The sequence below is a fragment of the Nyctereutes procyonoides genome, unplaced genomic scaffold, assembly GCF_905146905.1.
Source record: "Nyctereutes procyonoides isolate TBG_1078 unplaced genomic scaffold, NYPRO_anot_genome, whole genome shotgun sequence".
In the NCBI taxonomy this organism is placed as follows: domain Eukaryota; kingdom Metazoa; phylum Chordata; class Mammalia; order Carnivora; family Canidae; genus Nyctereutes; species Nyctereutes procyonoides.
Window position 1 is genome coordinate 61380526 of NW_026575121.1, and position 18800 is coordinate 61399325.

Here is an 18800-nt window from a genome sequence, read left to right on the forward strand (position 1 = left end):
ACTCCCTGCAAGGAGCCTGCTGTGGGGACTTGATCCCAGAACCCCAGGATCATGACCTGAGCCAAAGGCAGATGCTCAACCACTAAGCCACCCAGATGCCCCATTCTTTCTTGTTCATAAAAAAGTTTGGGAAGAGTAGCCCTAGGTGGAGAGAATTGTGCTAAGCTTGCTTAGTGAGTAGCAGTTGTATGTGTGTTTTTAAAACTTGTCTATTTGAATGCTGTATGTTGGCAAATTGAACTCAAAAAAAAAAAAAAAAAGACTTGTCTATTTGAGACAGAGAGAGAGATTCAGCAGAGGGGAGGGGCACAGGGAGAGGGAGAAGCAGACTCCGACTTCCCCAGAGCAGGAAGCCCAATGCAGGACTTGATTCCAGGATCCTGAGATCATGACCTGAGCTGAAAGCTGAGGCTTAACCAACTGAGCCACCCAGGCATCCCAGGGTGGCAGTTTAATAGGAAACAGGGAGCATTTTCTTGGGGAAAGAAAAAACAATGAGCAGAGTGGGGTTTGAAGGTTGCTTGAGTAAGGTCTGGTTTGTCAACAGAAGACCTTAGTAACTGGACCTTAAGTGTGCAACATAAAATCAGTCTTGTGGAGACCTTATTTCAGTGTGTAAAGGGTGAATGGGAATTGACACTGAGTTCCCACACTATAAGCAGTCTACTGTACTAATAGATTTACACAGTGATGAGGGCCTAGACCAGTAAGGTGGCAACAGATGTATTGCTGAAGAAACCTGTCTTGCAATAAGCCAAGCAGAGGAACCAAAACCCCAAATTTCAAGCCCAGGTGTGGTCCCAATTGTCAGGCCTTATGACTGTGGCAGTTTAAATGGCAAAGGAGATTTAGGATTGCTAATCAGCGGACTTTACAATAGGAAAATCATCTTAGATTATCTGGGTGGCCTAGTGTAAACACATGGAAGATGCTAGGTGCTAGGAAGGGCACCATGAGCCGATAGAAAATGCAAAGCAAAGGGAATGGATGCTCTTCTAGTGCCTCCCTGCTGACACCCTGGCTTTGGCCCAGTGAACTATAGAAATTTAAGAAAACAAATTTATGTTCTAAGCATCTGAATTTCATGTAACTTGTTGCTTGCTTAGATCCAACATGGTAAGCATCCTTCTATGTCTTCATCTAAGACAAAACTATAGAATCCACAACCAAGCATCCTTCTATGTCTTCAGACAAAATAGAATCCACAACACTCTAATCTCATCTAAGACAAAACTATAGAATCCACAACCAATATTAGGGATCCCTGGGTGGCGCAGTGGTTTGGCACCTGCCTTTGGCCCGGGGCGCGATCCTGGAGACCCAGGATCGAATCCCACATCGGGCTCCTGGTGCATGGAGCCTGCTTCTCCCTCTGCCTGTGTCTCTGCCTCTCTCTCTCTCTCTGTGACTATCATAAATAAAATTAAAAAAAATAAAAAAAAAAGCATTGTGGTGTCTGGTTGGCTCAACTGGCAGAGCATGTGACTCTTGAATGTAGATTCTACATAAATGTAGATTCAAGCCCATGGGGTATAGTAATTACTTAAAAAAAAATCTTAAAAAACAAAACAAGCAGTATCTGCTAAAGACATCCCAGTTCACAAGAGGTAGTAGAAGGGGAAATGGAGGGGGATGGGGTGACTGGGTGACGGGCACTGAGGAGGGCACTTGACAGGATGAGCACTGGGTGTTATACTGTATGTTGGCAAATTGGACTTCAATAAAAAAAAAAGAAAAAAAGAAAAAAAAAGACATCCCAGTTCAGGTAAGAGTCCAATTAATGAAAAGGAAGTAGGACACCTAAAATATAGTGGTTATCAGGTCCATGAATGTTGAGTGAAAGATGATACATATTTCTTACAATTTTCTAATTTTCTATTTATAGAATTTCTCATATTATAGAAAATCATTGGACTGAGTTTATTTAAAATAGTTATAATTACATAGGAAAGTAAGAAAATGAAAATGTAGACAGGGTCACAATGACTAGAGGCATGTGACTGTACAGGAAGCAAATTGCCAAGGTTTAAAAAAAAAAAAAAAGTATTAGATTATCCTGATCTGAGACGTAAAAGAAAAAAAAAAGTAGAAAGCCACAAATGAAGTGAGGCCAAGAACACAGTGGCTTAACCAAAGGCCAAAACTATTTGTGCATCTTCAGCATCATATCCTCTGTATTATGAAAAAACCCACGAGATAGCAAGTCAGGGGATGTAGTTGGCTCCACCTTGAAAAGGTCTAGGAAGGGTTCTGTGAGAAGTGTGCACCAAAAGTGTAAAGTCCTAAGTAAATGTCACACATAACACAGCTGGTTTGAGACTGCAGGCTTCAAAACGGTTTTTGCATGCTCAACACCTTTGTATGTTCGTCATAATTTTAATCAAGCCAGCATTGATGAGAACAGGACTGTCTTATCCAAGGAACCCTACCTGTCCTACTTGCTGGCCTAGAAGGAAATGCCAGTACTGGAAGCTTGTTCTGAAGGGACCCAATATAAACGGACGACAGTTTAACTACTCACCCAGGAGGTGAGACCTGGAGCCTGTAAGTTCTTCCCAGTATTCTATAAACACTAAGTCTTCTCAATTGGCATATTACTTTGGAGGCTATGAAAAAAAGTGCTCACTGTTCAAAAATGTCTAGGAACAGCTTAAATAAACGTAGTCTCTCAACCCTTGGGTGCACAGGAGAATCCTTATGGCACTAAATGCTTCACACTGTTTACACAAGTCCACCAGGTTGTGGATCTTCCACAAGGAACACTGCCAAGTGTGGCATTTCCTTCACTTACCTGACCACAGAACTGAGAAAACCTAGCTTTAGGAAATGCTGCTCCAGATAGGAAAATTAGCATGCTGAGAACGGGGAGAACAAGAAATAATGGAATCTGGGTGTCATACAATGAAAATTACACAAAAGAATACACACACATGAGGATGCTGCTGACATGATAGCCTTTGCTTTTAATTTGGTTGATACACATTTGACAAAATAGTTTAGAACAAAAATAATCAACAAACAGGCACAAAGTATTTACAGGTAACAACTGTGGAAAACATACAACTGACATACTCTCAAACAGAAATGTCTACTTAAAAAATTTTCTACTGTGAATCTGGAAGACTCTCAGTTCCTACTCATCACCAGGTCTGAAACCCCACAGGTGACGTGTGAGGCGCAGGAGCAGCAAGTGCAGTTCTAACACATTTGGCGGTTAAGGATCATCTATAGGTGTGGGCTCACAGGGAAGAGAAGAACCAGACCTGGGGGTGGGGTGGGGAAGGCGATGTAGAATGGAAGACTCCTCAGAAGGAAACAACTAAGGACAAGACCTAAGTCACACTCATCTTTCCCAGTTTCCTAAAGGAAGCTGCAAACCTTTTAAAACTTACTCTACATCTTTTAGCAGAAAATCAGCAACCCTGAGACTCTAATTTTCCATGACGTAAAAGTTAATAAACATCTAGAACTGCTCAAGATTTATAAATAACTTCATATGATCAAATAGGGACTTCAAAATAACTTTTATGATCTGAAAATACATTTAAGAGAAAATTTCTGAAATTTTTCATACCTAATTCTTAAACATTCCAACTAATAATTTCCATTGTCTGGAGTTAGTTCCACAAAAAAAAGATACAGACACTTTGATTAGATGTTTCAAATTGAGTACAACTTGCTATTGATTGTTAAGTGGACCACCTACATTTTCATATTATTCAAATATATTTAAAAGGAATTAGAGAAATTTTATACATCTGGAATACAGTTATGAATTTATTGACTTACAAGATAGTCACATAAACAGAGACCATGAAAAAAAGAACCAAATGCTTATTCTCTGTAACACTACTGAGACAATTAAACACAATACACCATACACATCAACATCTACTGATCCAACTATGCTATTAACTATGCTTTACAGTTTCAACAAACTTTGTAGATCACATATCCACACCATGTAAAAATCAAATTTGCTGCTCCTCCAGTGGCTGTTCAAGAGCTTCCATTAGCTTTTTATTTGCTTCTTCATTATGCCGGCTTTGACAGTGAGTTAAATGTTTTTTAAAGCCTCTTGGGAAATTTGATTCAAAATTACAACGTGGACATTTAAGTAAACTCTGCCCATGGGCTGCTACATGATTTTTAAGGAGAGATTCCAAAAGAAAAGCCTTTCCACAAATTGTACATTTGTAAGGGCTATGAACATTATGTTTATTAACCAAATGATGCAAAACTGCACCTTTTTTCATAGCTCGACAGCAACAAATTTTGCAATAATACTTTCCTTTTCCACGCTTCATATACTTTGCAATCTCTTCTTCAGAGATAAAAGCCTCTTTCTCTTCAGTAAATTGTAACACATTTTTGGACTGCTCTGGATTAGTCATATCCATTTTGTTCTCTTTACTGAAATCAATAGATTCCACATCTACCTGCTCTTGATCACTGCTTGATTCTTGGCCCTTGCTGTCTATCACATCTAAATCTGCTTTTATATACTCACTGCTACTAAGCTCAGCATCTGAGTTCTCTTGGTTGTCTTTCTTGAGTTTTTTTGAGGAAGGAAATAAAGTGTCTTCTAAGAGTTTTTTAGGTGTAGCTAGTAGTTCTTCTTGAACCAAAATATCACACTTTTGATCATCTATGGCATCTGTCTGTAGTTCATCACCAAGCTCAACTGCCTTCTGAGACTCTGAGAAGATAGCAGATTTAGGAAGTTCAGGGAAAAGGGCATGTTTCCGGGGCTCTGGAAAAAGAGCACGTTTTCGTGGTTCAGGAGAAGCTGGAGGGGCTGTTTTGGTGGGCTCAGAAAACAAGACCGGTTTTCTAGGTTCAGTATCAAGAGAGAGAACAGGCTTCCAGATATCGGAACCTGCTTTAGGGGACTCAGATGGTCCAGAAGGTTTCCGGGTCTCAGGGAAGACAGGTTTTTGAGGTTCAATAAAAAAGGAAGACTTCCAAAGGTCTGGGGAACCACCACGGGAACTCTTCTGGGACTCGGAAAAATCAAGTGAAGCAGGAGAAGTTTTTCGCTGATCAGAAGAAAGCTTCCAAAGCTCTGGAGACCCTGAAGGTTTTCTGAGCTCTGGAGATCCTGCTGGACTGCGGATCTCTGGGGACAATGGTGGGCCTGGTTTGCGAAGTTCAGGAGACAAGGGAGGTCCTGCTTTACGAAGCTCAGGGGACACTGAGGGAACTGTCTTCCAATGTTCAGGTGACAAGGTGGGAGCTGTCTTTCGGAGTTCTGGTGGGCCAGACTTCCACGCCTCAGGAGACGCAGGGGGAGACTTCCAGGAACCAGGTGAAACCGATGAAGACTTCCAGGATGCGGGGGACACAGAGGAAGTTGGTTTCCATGGTCCAGGTGAGATAGAAGGAATTGGCTTCCAAGGACCAGGAGACACAGATGGAGCAGGTTTAGCTGGCTTCCAAGGTCCCGATGATGCTGAAGGACTAGATTTCCAAGACCTCGGGGACCCAGGTGGCCCTGGCTTCCAAGAACCTGGTGACACAGCTGGGGCTGGTCTCCTGGGCTCTGGAGAGACAGCAGGGAATGGCTTCCAAGGTTCAGGAGATTCCGATGGGGATGGCTTCCTTGGCTCAGGGGAGATAGTCCGGGCTGGCTTCCGAGACTCTGGAGATGCAGTTGGGGATGGACCCCAAGGTTCTGGAGAAGCAGCTAAAACTGGTGACTCTGGAGATGAGCCTGAAGGTGGCCCCAATGTTTCTGTGAAATGGGAGTGTTTTTGAGGTTTAGGATTAACAAGAGTGGCCTTTACTGGCTCAGGAGATATAGGACCAAGTTTCTGCGGTTCTGGAGAAGGAACAGGGACTGGTTTCTGAGATTCAGAAACAAGAGGGACTGGTTTTGGAAGTTCAGGAGAAGAAACAGAGGCAGATTTTGGAGCCTCAGGAGAAGGAAGAGAGGGTGTCTGTGGCTCAGGAGAAACAACAGGGCCAGGCTTCTGAGGCTCTAGGGAAGTGAGAGGTGTAGGTTTTGGTGATTCTGGAGACAAAATCGGGCCAAGTTTCTGTGTTTCTATGGAAAGAGCAGGTATAGGTTTGGGGAGTTCTGCTGAATTTGAGGACATTTTCTGGTGCTCAGGAAGAGGAGGGCTTTTCCCAGGATCTGTTTCTTTGCTTACTGGATTTTTTGGTTTCTCATTCCACTTCTCTGGGCCTGCATGTTTGGATGTAATGTGATAGTACACATTAGAGTACATCTTGCTGGTGAAGAAGCACTTATGGCAGTGAAACAGCTTTGCACTTTTCTGGTAAAAAATCATTTTACCTAACCCACCAGCATCCATTTCATCACAAAATTCTGGATGGATGGTACCCATGTGGATTTGCACATTTTCATAATCTGTGCCTCGAAAACTGCAGTGGTCACACTCCAAACGTGATGATGGTTTACGGACTTCCTGGAATACTTCCATTTCTCTCTCTGTCACAACACACACGATTATATTCTTTAAAAACTTTCAACAGTGCTGCAACAAAGTAGAAATTAATTATTTTCAGGGAACCTAATTTTGAATAAAGTGCTGTTCTCTGTCCATTCTAAACCTGCATAATTTTAAGTCTCATATGGCATGTACATTTATCAGATAATACCTTAATAGAGATTTTAAAGAGAAAAGAGAGAATGAACTAATTTTTAATCTTCCTAACACTATGACTCAGTATTACTTTTATTTGCAGATGAAGAAATAGGTTCAGAGGTGCCTTACCCCAGTAATAGGACTGCCAGTGACCCAAGCTTGATCCCAGAATCACCTAGCACATGCCTTACAGCCTGACTGTGAAATCTGGAATGAACAAGCTGTCAACATATAAAGCTGAGCCAACATCAAAATTAAAGCTAGGCAGTTTAGATCCACTTCAGAAATACTTTAACTAAAATTATGAAAAGGTGGCTTTTAAAAAATATCAAATTATTCTGTAATGTTTTATCCCACCTAATATAAAGTATTTCATTCATTCATTTCATAAATGAATTATTTTTTGTGCCCTGCTTTTCTAGGGTTTAAAGGGTGTCTTAAAAAAAAAAAGAGGTGTCTTGTACTATGGTGGTTACATTAGGTGCAAAACCAACTGTGAACGTAGAGAAGGCTGTCAAGGAAAGATGCTCAGGCATTGATTCTGAATGATGTAAAGGAGTTTGCCTAGCAAAGGGCAATTCAGAGAGATGACTAACCCTTAAGGCAGGAACTTGTCAGTAATTATGACTTTTTAAAAGTTTAAGCAAGTCTTCTAGGGTGGTAAAAAGTAACAGGAGCTTATAGCTAAAAATGGGATATTAAACACACTGCTCTGCAACTTGTTTTCATTTAGGGAAGAGAAGATGCTTCAGGAGAAAGAAGACCAGCTCCTGAGGCTTCACGGTGAGAAGTGGAGTTTCAGTGATTCTAGAAACCAAAGAAGGCCAAGTTTCTGTGTTTCTACCTAGAGTTCTGTTTCTACTTATACAGAGAGCAAGCACTAAATCTTCTTGTGCATATCTTGAGTATGAGGGTATTTCTGAAGAGAAAATTCCTAGAAGTGAATTACCGAGCCAAAGGTGATTTACATTTATAATTGACAGATTTCACAGAAGTCTCGAAAAGTTACAATACTATTATGTACCAATCAACAAGTGTATATACCGTGGACAATTCCCCAACTCCCTCACCAATACTGAGAATTATTAAACTTCTAATCTTTGCCACTTCTTGGGTGAAAATTGGAGTCTCAGCATTGTTTTAAGGTACTTTACTTTAATATGAAAGAGAGAAAATTTCCCTTGTTAGCCCTGTGTATTTCTTTTGTAGGATGTGCCTTCTCCTTTTAATTATTTGTAAACAGTATGCATAAAAGAAATCAGCTCTTTTATTGAAAATATTTTCATAGTTTATCATGTCTCTTGACTTATGGTACGTATATGTATATATATGTGCGCTTTTTCACACACAACTGGTTTATGGAAAAATTAAAAACTTAAAGGTGTCTTCCTTACGATTGTTATAAATTATGCTTTCCTATTCTGATACTTTTTAAAGCAGTCAATACTTTTTTACTATGATTTTGAGGATTTCATTCTTCTTACATTTGTACTTTTTTGAGGGAGGGAAAGGGACAGAGGGAAAGAGAGAACCTTAAGCAGGCTCCATGCCCAGGGTGAGACAGCCCAACATGGGGCTCTATCTCACAACCTTGGGATCATGACCTGAGCGAAAACCAAGAGTCAGACACTTAACCGACTGAGCCACCCAGGCACCCCCTTACATTTATATTTTTACTTTATCTGGTAAAAGGAGGGAGATAGGGATTCAGCCTATTTTTTCATCCCAAACGACAATTCAGTGGTCTCTGCAACCCTTTTCCTCACTGATATGTAATGTTCCATTTTGCATTTACTCAATTTTGTGTTGTTAAATCCATTCTGGATTCTAGTCTTTCTTTTTAAAATTTTTTTTTAGGCAATCTCTATCTTCAAAACAGGGCTCGAACTCACAACCCTGAAATCAAGAATCACATGCTCTTCCAACTGAGCCAGCCAGGCACCCCTGGACTCTTCTATTCTCTACCATTTCCATCTTGTATGCTCTTCTCAGCATGTGAACTCAACAGCTGCCAAAACAGATTCTGTAACACAGCTGATGAGTTTATCCAAGTGGATCACAAAGTCTTTTCTCATTAAATTATGTCCTATCCTTCTTTTTTTTTTTTTTTTAAGGAAGGCGAGATTTGCATTTGTGTCCAGGAAGTCAGAAGCCCCTTTGCACTTCCTTTTTTTTTTTTTTAAAGATTTTATTTATTTATTCATGAGACAGGGGGTGGGGGGGTGGGGGGAGGGCAGCAGGGAGCAGACACAGGCAGAGGGAGAAGCAGGCTCCATACAGGGAGCCTGATGTGGAACTTGATCCCAGAACCCTGTAAAGGATCTATACTTTAAAAATGATAGAACTCTTCTGAAAGAAATTGAGGAAGACACAAAGAGATGGAAAAATATTCCATGCTCATGGACTGGAAGAATGAATATTGTGAAAATGTCAATGTTACCCAGGGCAATTTATACGTTTAATGCAATCCCTATCAAAATACCATGGACTTTCTTCAGAGAGTTAGAACAAACTATTTTAAGATTTGTGTGGAATCAGAAAAGACCCCAAACAGCCAGGGGAATTTTAAAAAAGAAAACCATATCTGGGGCATCACAATGCCAGATTTCAGGTTGTACTACAAAGCTGTGTTCATCAAGACAGTGTGGTACTGGCACAAAAACAGACACATAGATCAATGGAACAGAATAGAGAACCCAGAAGTGGACCCTGAACTTTATGGTCAACTAATATACGATAAAGGAGGAAAGACGATCCACTGGAAGAAAGACAGTCTCTTCAATAAATGGTGCTGGGAAAATTGGGCATCCACATGCAGAAGAATGAAACTAGACCACTCTCTTGCACCATACACAAAGATAAACTCAAAATGGATGAAAGATCTATAAATGTGAGACAAGAGTCCATCAAAATCCTAGAGGAGAGCACAGGCAACACCCTTTTTGAACTTGGCCACAGTAACTTCTTGCAAGATACATCCACGAAGGCAAAAGAAAAAGCAAAAATGAACTATTGGGACTTCATCAAGGTAAGAAGCTTTCGCACAGCAAAGGATACAGTCAACAGAACTAAAAGACAACCTACAGAATGGGAGAAGATAATTTGCAAATAACATCAGATAAAGGGCTAGTTTCCAAGATCTAGAAAGAACTTATTAAACTCAACACCAAAGAAACAAACAATCCAATCATGAAATGGGCAAAAGACATGAAGAGAAATCTCACAGAGGAAGACATAGACATGGCCAACATGCACATGGGAAAATGCTCTGCATCACTTGCCATCAGGGAAATACAAATCAAAACCACAATGAGATACCACCTCACACCAGTGAGAATGGGGAAAATTAACAAAGCAGGAAGCCACAAATGTTGGAGAGGATGCGGAGAAAAGGGAACCCTCTTACACTGTTGGTGGGAATGTGAACTGGTGCAGCCACTCTGGAAAACTGTGTGGAGGTTCCTCAGAGTTAAAAATAGACCTGCCCTACGACCCAGCAATTGCACTGCTGGGGATTTACCCCAAAGATTCAGATGCAATGAAATGCCGGGACACCTGCACCCCGATGTTTCTAGCAGCAATGTCCACAGTAGCCAAACTGTGGAAGGAGCCTCGGTGTCCATCGAAAGATGAATGGATAAAGAAGATGTGGTTTATGTATACAATGGAATATTCCTCAGCCATTAGAAATGACAAATACCCACCATTTCTTCGACGTGGATGGAACTGGAGGGTATTATGCTGAGTGAAGTAAGTCAATCGAAGAAGGACAAATATTATATGGTCTCATTCATTTGGGGAATATAAATAATAGTGAAAGGGAATAGAGGGAAGGGAGAAGAAATGGGTAGGAAATATCAGAAAGGGAGACAGAACATGGAAGATCCTAACTCTGGGAAATGAACTAGGGGTGGTGGAAGGGGAGGAGGGCGGGGGGTGGGGGTTACTGGGTGGCGGGCACTGAGGGGGGCACTTGACGGGATGAGCACTGGGTGTTATTCTGTATGTTGGCAAATTGAACACCAATAAAAAATAAATTTATTATTACAAAAAAAATAAAGATTTTATTTATTTATTCATAAGAGACGGGGGGAGGGGGCAGCGGGGAGCAGACACAGGCAGAGGGAGAAGCAGGCTCCATACAGGGAGCCTGATGTGGAACTTGATCCTAGAACCCTGGGAGCATGTCCTGGGCATGAAGGCAGGTGCTAAACCGCTGAGCCACCCTGGCGTCCCTGTCCTATCCTTCACCAGAAGTATCAGCTACCACCAAGAGCATTTAATGTGCTCTGTGCTAACAGTAATTACAGGGTCAAAATGTATTCCTTCCAGGTTACTGCTCCTCAAACTACAATACAGATTAGAGATACTTATTTATATTAAGAGGATCCCCTTTAATAATTTCAGAAACAATAACTTAAAAAACTGGACAATATTTCTAATTTTGAGAACTTGTCTTGAAGATGTTATTGCCTACAACACTGTTTTCTATCACCTATATTACTGGTTTATTATTTGCGTTTGGGGGGAGCAGTTTAAATATAAAAAGGTGACAAGACAGTTGAGGAAACAAACGAGTGCTTTTCAGAAAGTATTAGCTCCTTCAGGAATTCTGAAAGAATTAGCTCCTGCAACTATCCTGGCTTTCAGAAAATCGTTTCAGAAAGTCAGCTCTATGGGCTGACTAAAAAAAGAATATAGTCACTGAATACTGAATAAAAAAATCTCTGAAACTTGCAAACATAATGAAGATAACATGTAGAAAGAATGTGTAGGTTAACGATCCACCTAAAACCCAGTGTCTCATAAAAGTATAAGAATGTTTTAAGAAAAGGCAGCGATTTCTCAATAACCGCATCTGGCCTAAATGGCCACAATCAACAGTCAAGGGATGTTCATAAGGGGGACATTACATATTAAAAGCCATCATTATAGTATAATAAACCCTAAGTTGCATATATATGACACAGAGGTTAAGACCTCAGGCTTGTCGGGTTTGAGTGAGTCCTGGTTCCAGTATATGGCTTTTGTTAGGTTGCTGAACTTATGTTTCAGGTTCCTGGACTCTACATCGGATGTTAATATTTTGTAGCATATTTAGAACAGTATCTCATGGTGAACCCTCGGTGTCAGCTATGATTATTATACTAGAAACTACAAGGGCATCCTCTAACCAATAGTTCAGTTTCTGGTAAGTAAATATTGCCCAATGACCTTGCTAAAGTTATGGCTGACCAGCACGCAGTATCTCATCTGAAATATACTCAAGTCCTATTTATGATAGGAAGATAGACTTTGTACTTTCACAACTTGAGTTTCTTAAACTGAAACTTTTCCCATCTTCTCAAGAAACTAGTGGAGTAGGAGAAAGTATCTTACCAGTAACCTCTCTATTGTCTTTGCCTAATGTACAGTCCTGTCAACAACTTTCTTCATTTCCTGTATGTTAACTCATCAACTTTTTACCAATACTAGTTCATAAAATAGAGGTTATCAATAAGCCTAATAAGTGTATAATGCAGGAATCAGATTATGAACTGTAAGAATAAAGCATTTTGTTCTCTTCCTACAGAAATTACTGAGCACACTATTCTGTCATCAGGAAAGTTTTTAAAAAATGCTTCCATGGCATGCCTGGGTGGCTCAGTTGGTTAAGAGCCCACCTTTGGCTCAGGTTGTTATCCCAGTGTCCTAGGATGGAGCCCTATACCGGCTTCCTGCTCAGTGGGGGAGTCTACTTCTCCCTCTGCCCTCCCCACTCATGCTCTCACTCTCTTGCTAATAAATAAATCTAAGGGAAAAAAATGCTTCTGGCAAACTTACCAAATGAAAAAGAAAATAAAACCACATCTCATAAATTGACATCTCTAACATTAGTGCAACAACTGGAGAACCACACCCCCTGTTCCCACTCCTATGAAAGAATTGTGGTTCCTTTCCTTTTTTTAAAAAAAAGATTTTATTTATTTATGAGAGACACAGAGAGTGAGTGAGAGGCAGAGACACAGGCAGAGGAAGAAGCAGGCTCCAGGCAAGGAGCCTGATGTGGGACTTGATCCCAAGACTCCAGGATCACACCCTGGGCCAAAGGCAGGCACTAAACCGCTGAGCCACCCAGGGATTCCCCTTGTGGTTGCTTTCTATAGGCAAAACTCTACCACTATTTCTGCTTACTTCTACTTTCCATTGGCTGTATCTCTGTTTCTTGCCTCTCTGGAAATTTTACACTAACCCTACATTTTGTTGCTGCTTCTGTAAATTAGTTTATCTTTCTTTTTTTAAAGATTTATTTATTTATTTATTTATTTATTTATTTATTTATTTATTTATTTATGAATGATAGACACACACACACAAAGAGAGAGAGAGAGAGAGAGAGAGAGAGAGAGAGAGAGAGAGAGAGGCAGAGACACAGGAGGAGGGAGAAGCAGGCTCCATGCCTGGAGCCTGACCTGGTCTCGGGACTCCAGGATCGTGCCCTGGGCCAAACGCAGGCGCTAAACCACTGTGCCACCCAGGGATCCCCAATTAGTTTTCTTTGATGAATACCACTTGCCCTAATTCCTGCTGCTTTTGCCTCCAAGTGGCCCCCAGCCACCTCAGCTTGGATTCCTTTTGTCCTTAACTGCTGCATGTTAAATCATCAGCTCTCTCACCCTCCATGGAGTGCCAATCAGTTCCTCACAGATCCTGCTCCCTCTCAATCTGTGTTAAATCCGATGGCTCCTTAGACTTGGGTGTTTCCCATCTCCCTCACCTGCCCCTCCCTATTTCCTCTTCTTACCATCAACTCTTCTGGCCAGTCTCAAAGTGTCTATTTCCCAGCCTCATTATCAGACCCTAGTAACCCCTTACTCAAAAAAATTTTTTAAAGAACTGTTTAAAATTCACTTCTCAAACCCCAAACTCTGTCATATATATGCATACCTGTCACATCTTCATGCATCATTATGTATGCACATATATGCTTTTGTAGATTTTCCTTAGGTGTAAGCACTTCACATCTTAAACATACTCTCCTAATTGTTATAAAGCAAACAAAAACAATATGCAAAGTAAAGCTGGTAAAATAACACTATAAATCCAGGCCAATTCCCCTTAGAGCAGGGAAGAAATAAAGACCAACAATACTTCCTCTGGTAGACTTACCAGTTTATCTTCCTAGAAGCCTTGAAAGTATGTCTTCAAAGGGCAAGCAAGTCTACATGGCTTCTGAGTTAATTATAGAAAATAGTTTGTAGTACGTGAAGAACAAGGATGAGAAGATGGACCTGGAAAAAAAGAATAAAGGAACCGTAATCAAAACTACATTTCTGTGATAATCTATGCAAAAGAACTCTGCCTATTTCTCTTGCTGACCTGCTCCCTGCCAACAGTGACAGGGGTCAATCCACTTGCTTTAATGAAATAATACCAAAGATATCCATGGATACTACCAATGACACCACCCACATCTTATTCCACTTTAAAATCCAGGACCGAATCCTGAACCCTGGTCTATAACCACAGCACTCAGATTCATCGTCTCACTTCAGCTGCCGAGACCACAGGATACAGGAGCAGCTGATGTTTTGTCCGTTATCCACCACACTACACTGCAGAGCAGTAAAGTAACAGGTAGTGAGGAAGGGACAAGATTGTCCACAGGACCAAGGGGCAAAGAAGGAAGAGGCATCAGAGGATAAGGAAGGACAGTGGTGCTCCAGTGACTGCACAGCCTCTTCAAACATGGATTTCAGAGAATGTGTCAGGGTCCGGGTAAGCTGTTGACTTGAATAGCAAGAACAAAACTGGCCACGAACAAGCCAGGCGATAGTGTACAGCACACCACTCTACCCATGGTCAAGCTGTAATGTGGATAGCTGTGCTGTCTGTGCCTCTCTAGCCTTACTTCCTCGCCATCCAATCGCCATACTGTTTCCAGTCATCTTCCAAATACAACCTAATGCCATTGGCCTGCTCACAGTTCCTCAAAATATCCCCAACACCTACAGAAGACAAAACCACGGTATATATAGCCCTTCACAATCTGTCCCCTGACTGGACTTCATTTCTTTAAATACAAACCTAGCCTCTGGACTTTCACACAGGCATTTCCTCTACTTTATACTCCCTGGCATGGTAAGTTTACACACTCGGCCATCGGGCAAGTTTCTCCATCCTTTAGGAAGAATTACTTCCTAAAAAACAATGGCCAACACCCTCCCCAACTCTCTTTGTGTGCACACCTTCCATGTAGCCATTACTCTCCGGCACTACAAGTCTGGCTCTCAGAGGGCAGGGAGTACCTGTTCACCCCTGTAACCCTTGCACATTCTTGGCACATGGTATATGCTCAGAAAGTATCTGTTCGTTACCTCTAAACATCCCATCATGAAGACTAGAGACTTGATCTTAGATTCATAGGACTTTAAAACTAGAAGAGACCTGTGCTACCATCTAGTTTACAAATCACTGTGATTCAGAGCAGAAAGACCTCAGGGATCATCTACTTTGAAACTTCAATTTATGGCTGAGAAATTCAAACCTAGACATTAAGTAATTTACTCAAGATGAAGCAAGTAATCAGCATCTCACAAAGGACGAGATTAATGTTCTGTCATCTACCTAGGTTCTTTCTAATATATCTTGACTAAACTAATACACTAGAACCTAGAAGATCTTGACAAGCTAGTGTAATGGACAAAATCAGTAATACGAATCGACAGAGAACTGCACTCCATCATCTACGTCAGACAGAATGTCCCAGTGGATCACTGTCTCCAGCTCTGGGCAGGAAGGATGAGTTCAGAATACTAGGCAACATGCAAAAGAAAGCAACCAGGATGGCAGGTAGTCTTTAAAAACATGTCTTTTCTGAGTACAGAAAATGACTAATTTCAAGTGGAAGAATTATGGGTAATATGTAAGGTATCCTAGAAGCAACAAGTGGAAGCCAGCAGGTAAACAGATTCCAGCTTAAGAAAAAGTTTTACAAACTACTCAATCATGGACTAGAATGAGTTGCTTTCCCAGGTTAAGAGCCCTCCATAACCACAAGCCAATGGTCAGTATAGGACTGAAAGGATCGTCAGACGACTTGAGTCTAAACTCTCCACTTTAGAATTGAGAAAACTGATGCTGATGGAGAAAAGTGCTTGGGATCACAACAGTTAGGAAGGTCAGAGGATGCCTGATTCTGGACCTTTGCTGAAATACCATGAGGTCTTTCCCATCAGCATGCTGCAGAATTCAGCTCCTGGGTAGACGCCGGACACTGAGATTCCTTCCAGCTTTAAGATTCTAGCCATTTCCCACCCTAAATTTCAGAGCTCCTAAGCCTAACTAAGAAAGTAACTCTACAGTGTCCACACTAACAAGTTTCTCTCATCCTACTTCCTGCCTCTACAGACTACATGCTGTTCCTAAGAAAGGTTCTAAGTAGTTTGTGGGTCCACCACATCACACCTATCTCCTATCCAACAGAAAAAATCCAAAGTTCCCTACTTCAAAAAAATTCTTTTTTTTTAAAAAGGGAAAGTTCTCTACTTTCATTTACTTCTTTCCTCTTGTGCACACAACTTCTATTACTAACATACTGTATTAGTATACTTGTTAGTACTGAAGAAGGAATGCTGAAAAATTTACTAAAGTGAAGTTTAGTTAGAGGTCACCTAACCTGTTGTCCTGGCCTACGGGTTTCCACAAACAGTGTCACATACCCAGCATTACAGAATGGAACAGAATAATTTCACAGCTGTAACAGTTCCTTGTGCTCCTCATAACCACTGCTCTTGTTACTGTCTCTGTGGTTTTGCCTTTTCTCAGACTTTTGGGTTTTTTTTTTTCTTCTTCTTCTTCTTCTTCTTCTTCTTCTTCTTCTTCTTCAGATTTTATGTATTTACTTGAGAGAAAAGGACAGGGACAAGCAGACTCTGTACTGGGCAGAGAGCACTACTGCAGGACCCAAGATACCATGGCCTGAGCCTACACCAAGGGTGGGCGACTCAACGGATCGCACCACCCAGGTGCCCCCCCCCATGCATTTAAAAAATTATGGTAAAATGCAACAAAACTTACCATTCTAATTTTCAAAAGCACAATTCAGTGGCATTAAGTACATCACAAGGCTGTACAGCCATCCTCATTACCCGTTTCCATGACTTTTCAAGAGCACAAACAGTGACCGGTAATCCCCCGCCTCCCCCACCCCCACTAGCCCCCGGTAATCTCTATTCCGTTTTCGGGCCCCGTGAGGGCACTCACACGTGTGTCCTTTTGTGTCTGGCTGACTTCGCTCCCCACGTCTACGCCACAGCAGGTACTGGAATCGTGTTTATTCTCGACTCCGAATCGCATTCCACCGCAAAAGCCACGACCGACTTTCTGTGCACCTCTCGATGGATACTCGGGGGACTTCCCCCTTTGGCTACTCTGAACGAAGCTGCCTGCTGTGGTCCCTGTTTCGGCTCTTCGGCTCGCGGCTGGCTCGGCGCCCCCCCCCCCCGGCGGAGCCGCCCCGTGGCAGTGCGGCGGCACACGCTCGGGTCTGCGTCCCCCAACCGCCGGCGGACGCGCACCCCGAGAGGTGCTCCCGGGCCGTCCCCGCGCTTCCTCCGAGCGGACCGACGTCCCGCGGCCGCGTGCAAGCCGGGCTCTCGCGTCGCCGAGGGGCCGCTCTCCGCGCACACTGTGGGCACCAGCCCCGGCCGGCTCCCGTCGGGGCTGCCCGGCTCGCGTCCCGGCAGCAACAAGGACAAAAGCCCGCGCCGACCGGGGGCAGCGAGAGCGCGTCCTGAATCGAAGTGGGGCGCGTGCCTCCTCCGCGGGGCGGGGCGGGCCGGGCCGGGCCTCCCCGAGGGGTCTCGCGCTGCGCTTCCCGCCACCCGCCGACGCCGCGGGGCTCGCCTCCCAGCCCGAGGCCCACCTCGCCGGCGGGCTCGGCGCAGGCCGCTCCTCGGCGCACGCCCCGGGCGGGCCTCTTCAGAAGGACCCGAGCCGGCGAGGGCGTCCCAGCCCGGACGACACCCCGGCCCGCCCGCCCGCCCGCCCCGCTCCTCACCGGTGGGCCGCGGCGACGTCCACACCCGAGGAGGACTGGGCGAGCCGGGCTGCTCGCAGTCCCGGGCTGCTCCGCGAGGCCCTGCGGCGCGGCGGCCTCCCGAATGGCGGCTGGCTCGGCGCAGGCGCGGGCTGCGAGCGCGCGGACGTGCGCGCCGCCGCGGGAGGAGCGGCGGGGGCTGATGGGAAGCGAGCTGGGCGCCCCGCGGCCTCCGGCGCGGCCCAGTGCGGCCGCCGATCGCCGGGCGCCGCTAGGCCGGGAGTACGCAGGCGCGCGGCGCAGTCCGCCCCGCCCCCGGAAGTGACGCGCCCGGCCCGCCCCCCACGGTGCCTGGTCCTCGGACTGGCTGTCGGGTGCGGCTGGGCCTCCGGAGCGGCCGGGGCTCTTTCTGACGCCCAGCGCCCTGCTTCTTGCTTCTGCTGAGCGCTGGGACGGGGCTGGGCCCGCAGGCCCCGCGCGGCCGGCCGAGGCGCCTGCGCGCCTGCAGCCGCCTCGGCTCCCGTCGGCGCGGGCCTCCGCGTCGGGCCGCCCTCCTGCCCGATCGCCCTTCCGCGGAGGGTGGAGGCCGTGCTTTGGGGCTTGGCTGGTTCCTACAGCGTTTACGGAGTCACGGGCGCATTTTAGGGCATTTCCGGAGTTTTGCTTGTGTGGCAGAGCCGTCGAAATCTAAATGTGATTAGACTTAATAGCTTCAGAAGAAAACTCTCCCCAAAATCAAAGATGGAAAAGCTTTGAGTCGTGTTTTTCGGCGGTGCTCCGCGGGCGGCTGGAGGCGCCTGCCCGGGCGTGACGGCGGTGTGGCGGGGGCGACCGGGGCGACCGGGGCGCCCGCGACCCGGGGCCGGGGCCGGGCCTCTGGCGAGGTGGAGGGAACGGACGTTTTGGAAGCTCTTTACGAAGAGAATTTTATTCGAGTCCAAATGAGGACAGCTGCGCGGGGTGGGGTCTTCCCTAGGGGGCCGTGCCCCGCCGGGGGACGACGCGTGGTGTAGGGTCACAGACGTGACACCGAAAGTGACGAGTTAGTAGACATTTCAGGAAGTTGCAGACTTTACGCTTCTAGTACAGGCAGGGCTGTATGACCTTGATCTTAACGGGAACCCAAGAAGTATCTTACTTATCTTTTCTGGTCAGAATGGCCCTTTTTG

The 18800-nt window shown here is 44.3% G+C and overlaps 2 protein-coding genes across 6 annotated transcripts in view; one reads left to right on the forward strand and one right to left on the reverse strand.

Annotated features, from left to right (window-relative positions):
- UPF3A (UPF3A regulator of nonsense mediated mRNA decay) overlaps nt 1-8774 on the forward strand; it is a 51912-nt gene extending 43138 nt beyond the window's left edge. For all 4 annotated transcript variants that reach the window (XM_055336078.1, XM_055336074.1, XM_055336075.1 and 1 more), the window contains one exon: nt 7345-8774. In XM_055336078.1, the coding sequence (XP_055192053.1) occupies nt 7345-7459 (115 nt within the window). In that variant the 3' untranslated portion in view covers nt 7460-8774. The remainder of the gene's footprint in view (nt 1-7344) is intronic.
- CHAMP1 (chromosome alignment maintaining phosphoprotein 1) lies at nt 1644-17791 on the reverse strand. Of its 2 annotated transcripts, none has more exons than XM_055336072.1 (3): nt 17653-17791; nt 13761-13882; nt 1644-6500 (listed from the first exon to the last, which is right to left on the reverse strand). In XM_055336072.1, the coding sequence occupies exon 3, from the start codon at nt 6444-6446 to the stop codon at nt 3972-3974; it is 2475 nt and encodes an 824-aa protein (XP_055192047.1). In that variant the 5' UTR covers nt 6447-6500; nt 13761-13882; nt 17653-17791; the 3' UTR covers nt 1644-3971. The 2 variants fall into 2 exon arrangements, with proteins under 2 accessions (XP_055192047.1, XP_055192048.1); XM_055336073.1 differs by lacking the exon at nt 17653-17791 and adding an exon at nt 16857-17016 and having other exon boundaries at nt 2945-6500.
- Nucleotides 17792-18800: the final 1009 nt, after the last annotated feature.

What these genes read in the sequence shown, in the direction of transcription:
- CHAMP1 (XM_055336072.1), bottom strand. Translation starts at nt 6,446, where the DNA reads ATGGAAGTATTCCAGGAAGTCCGTAAACCATCATCACGTTTGGAGTGT.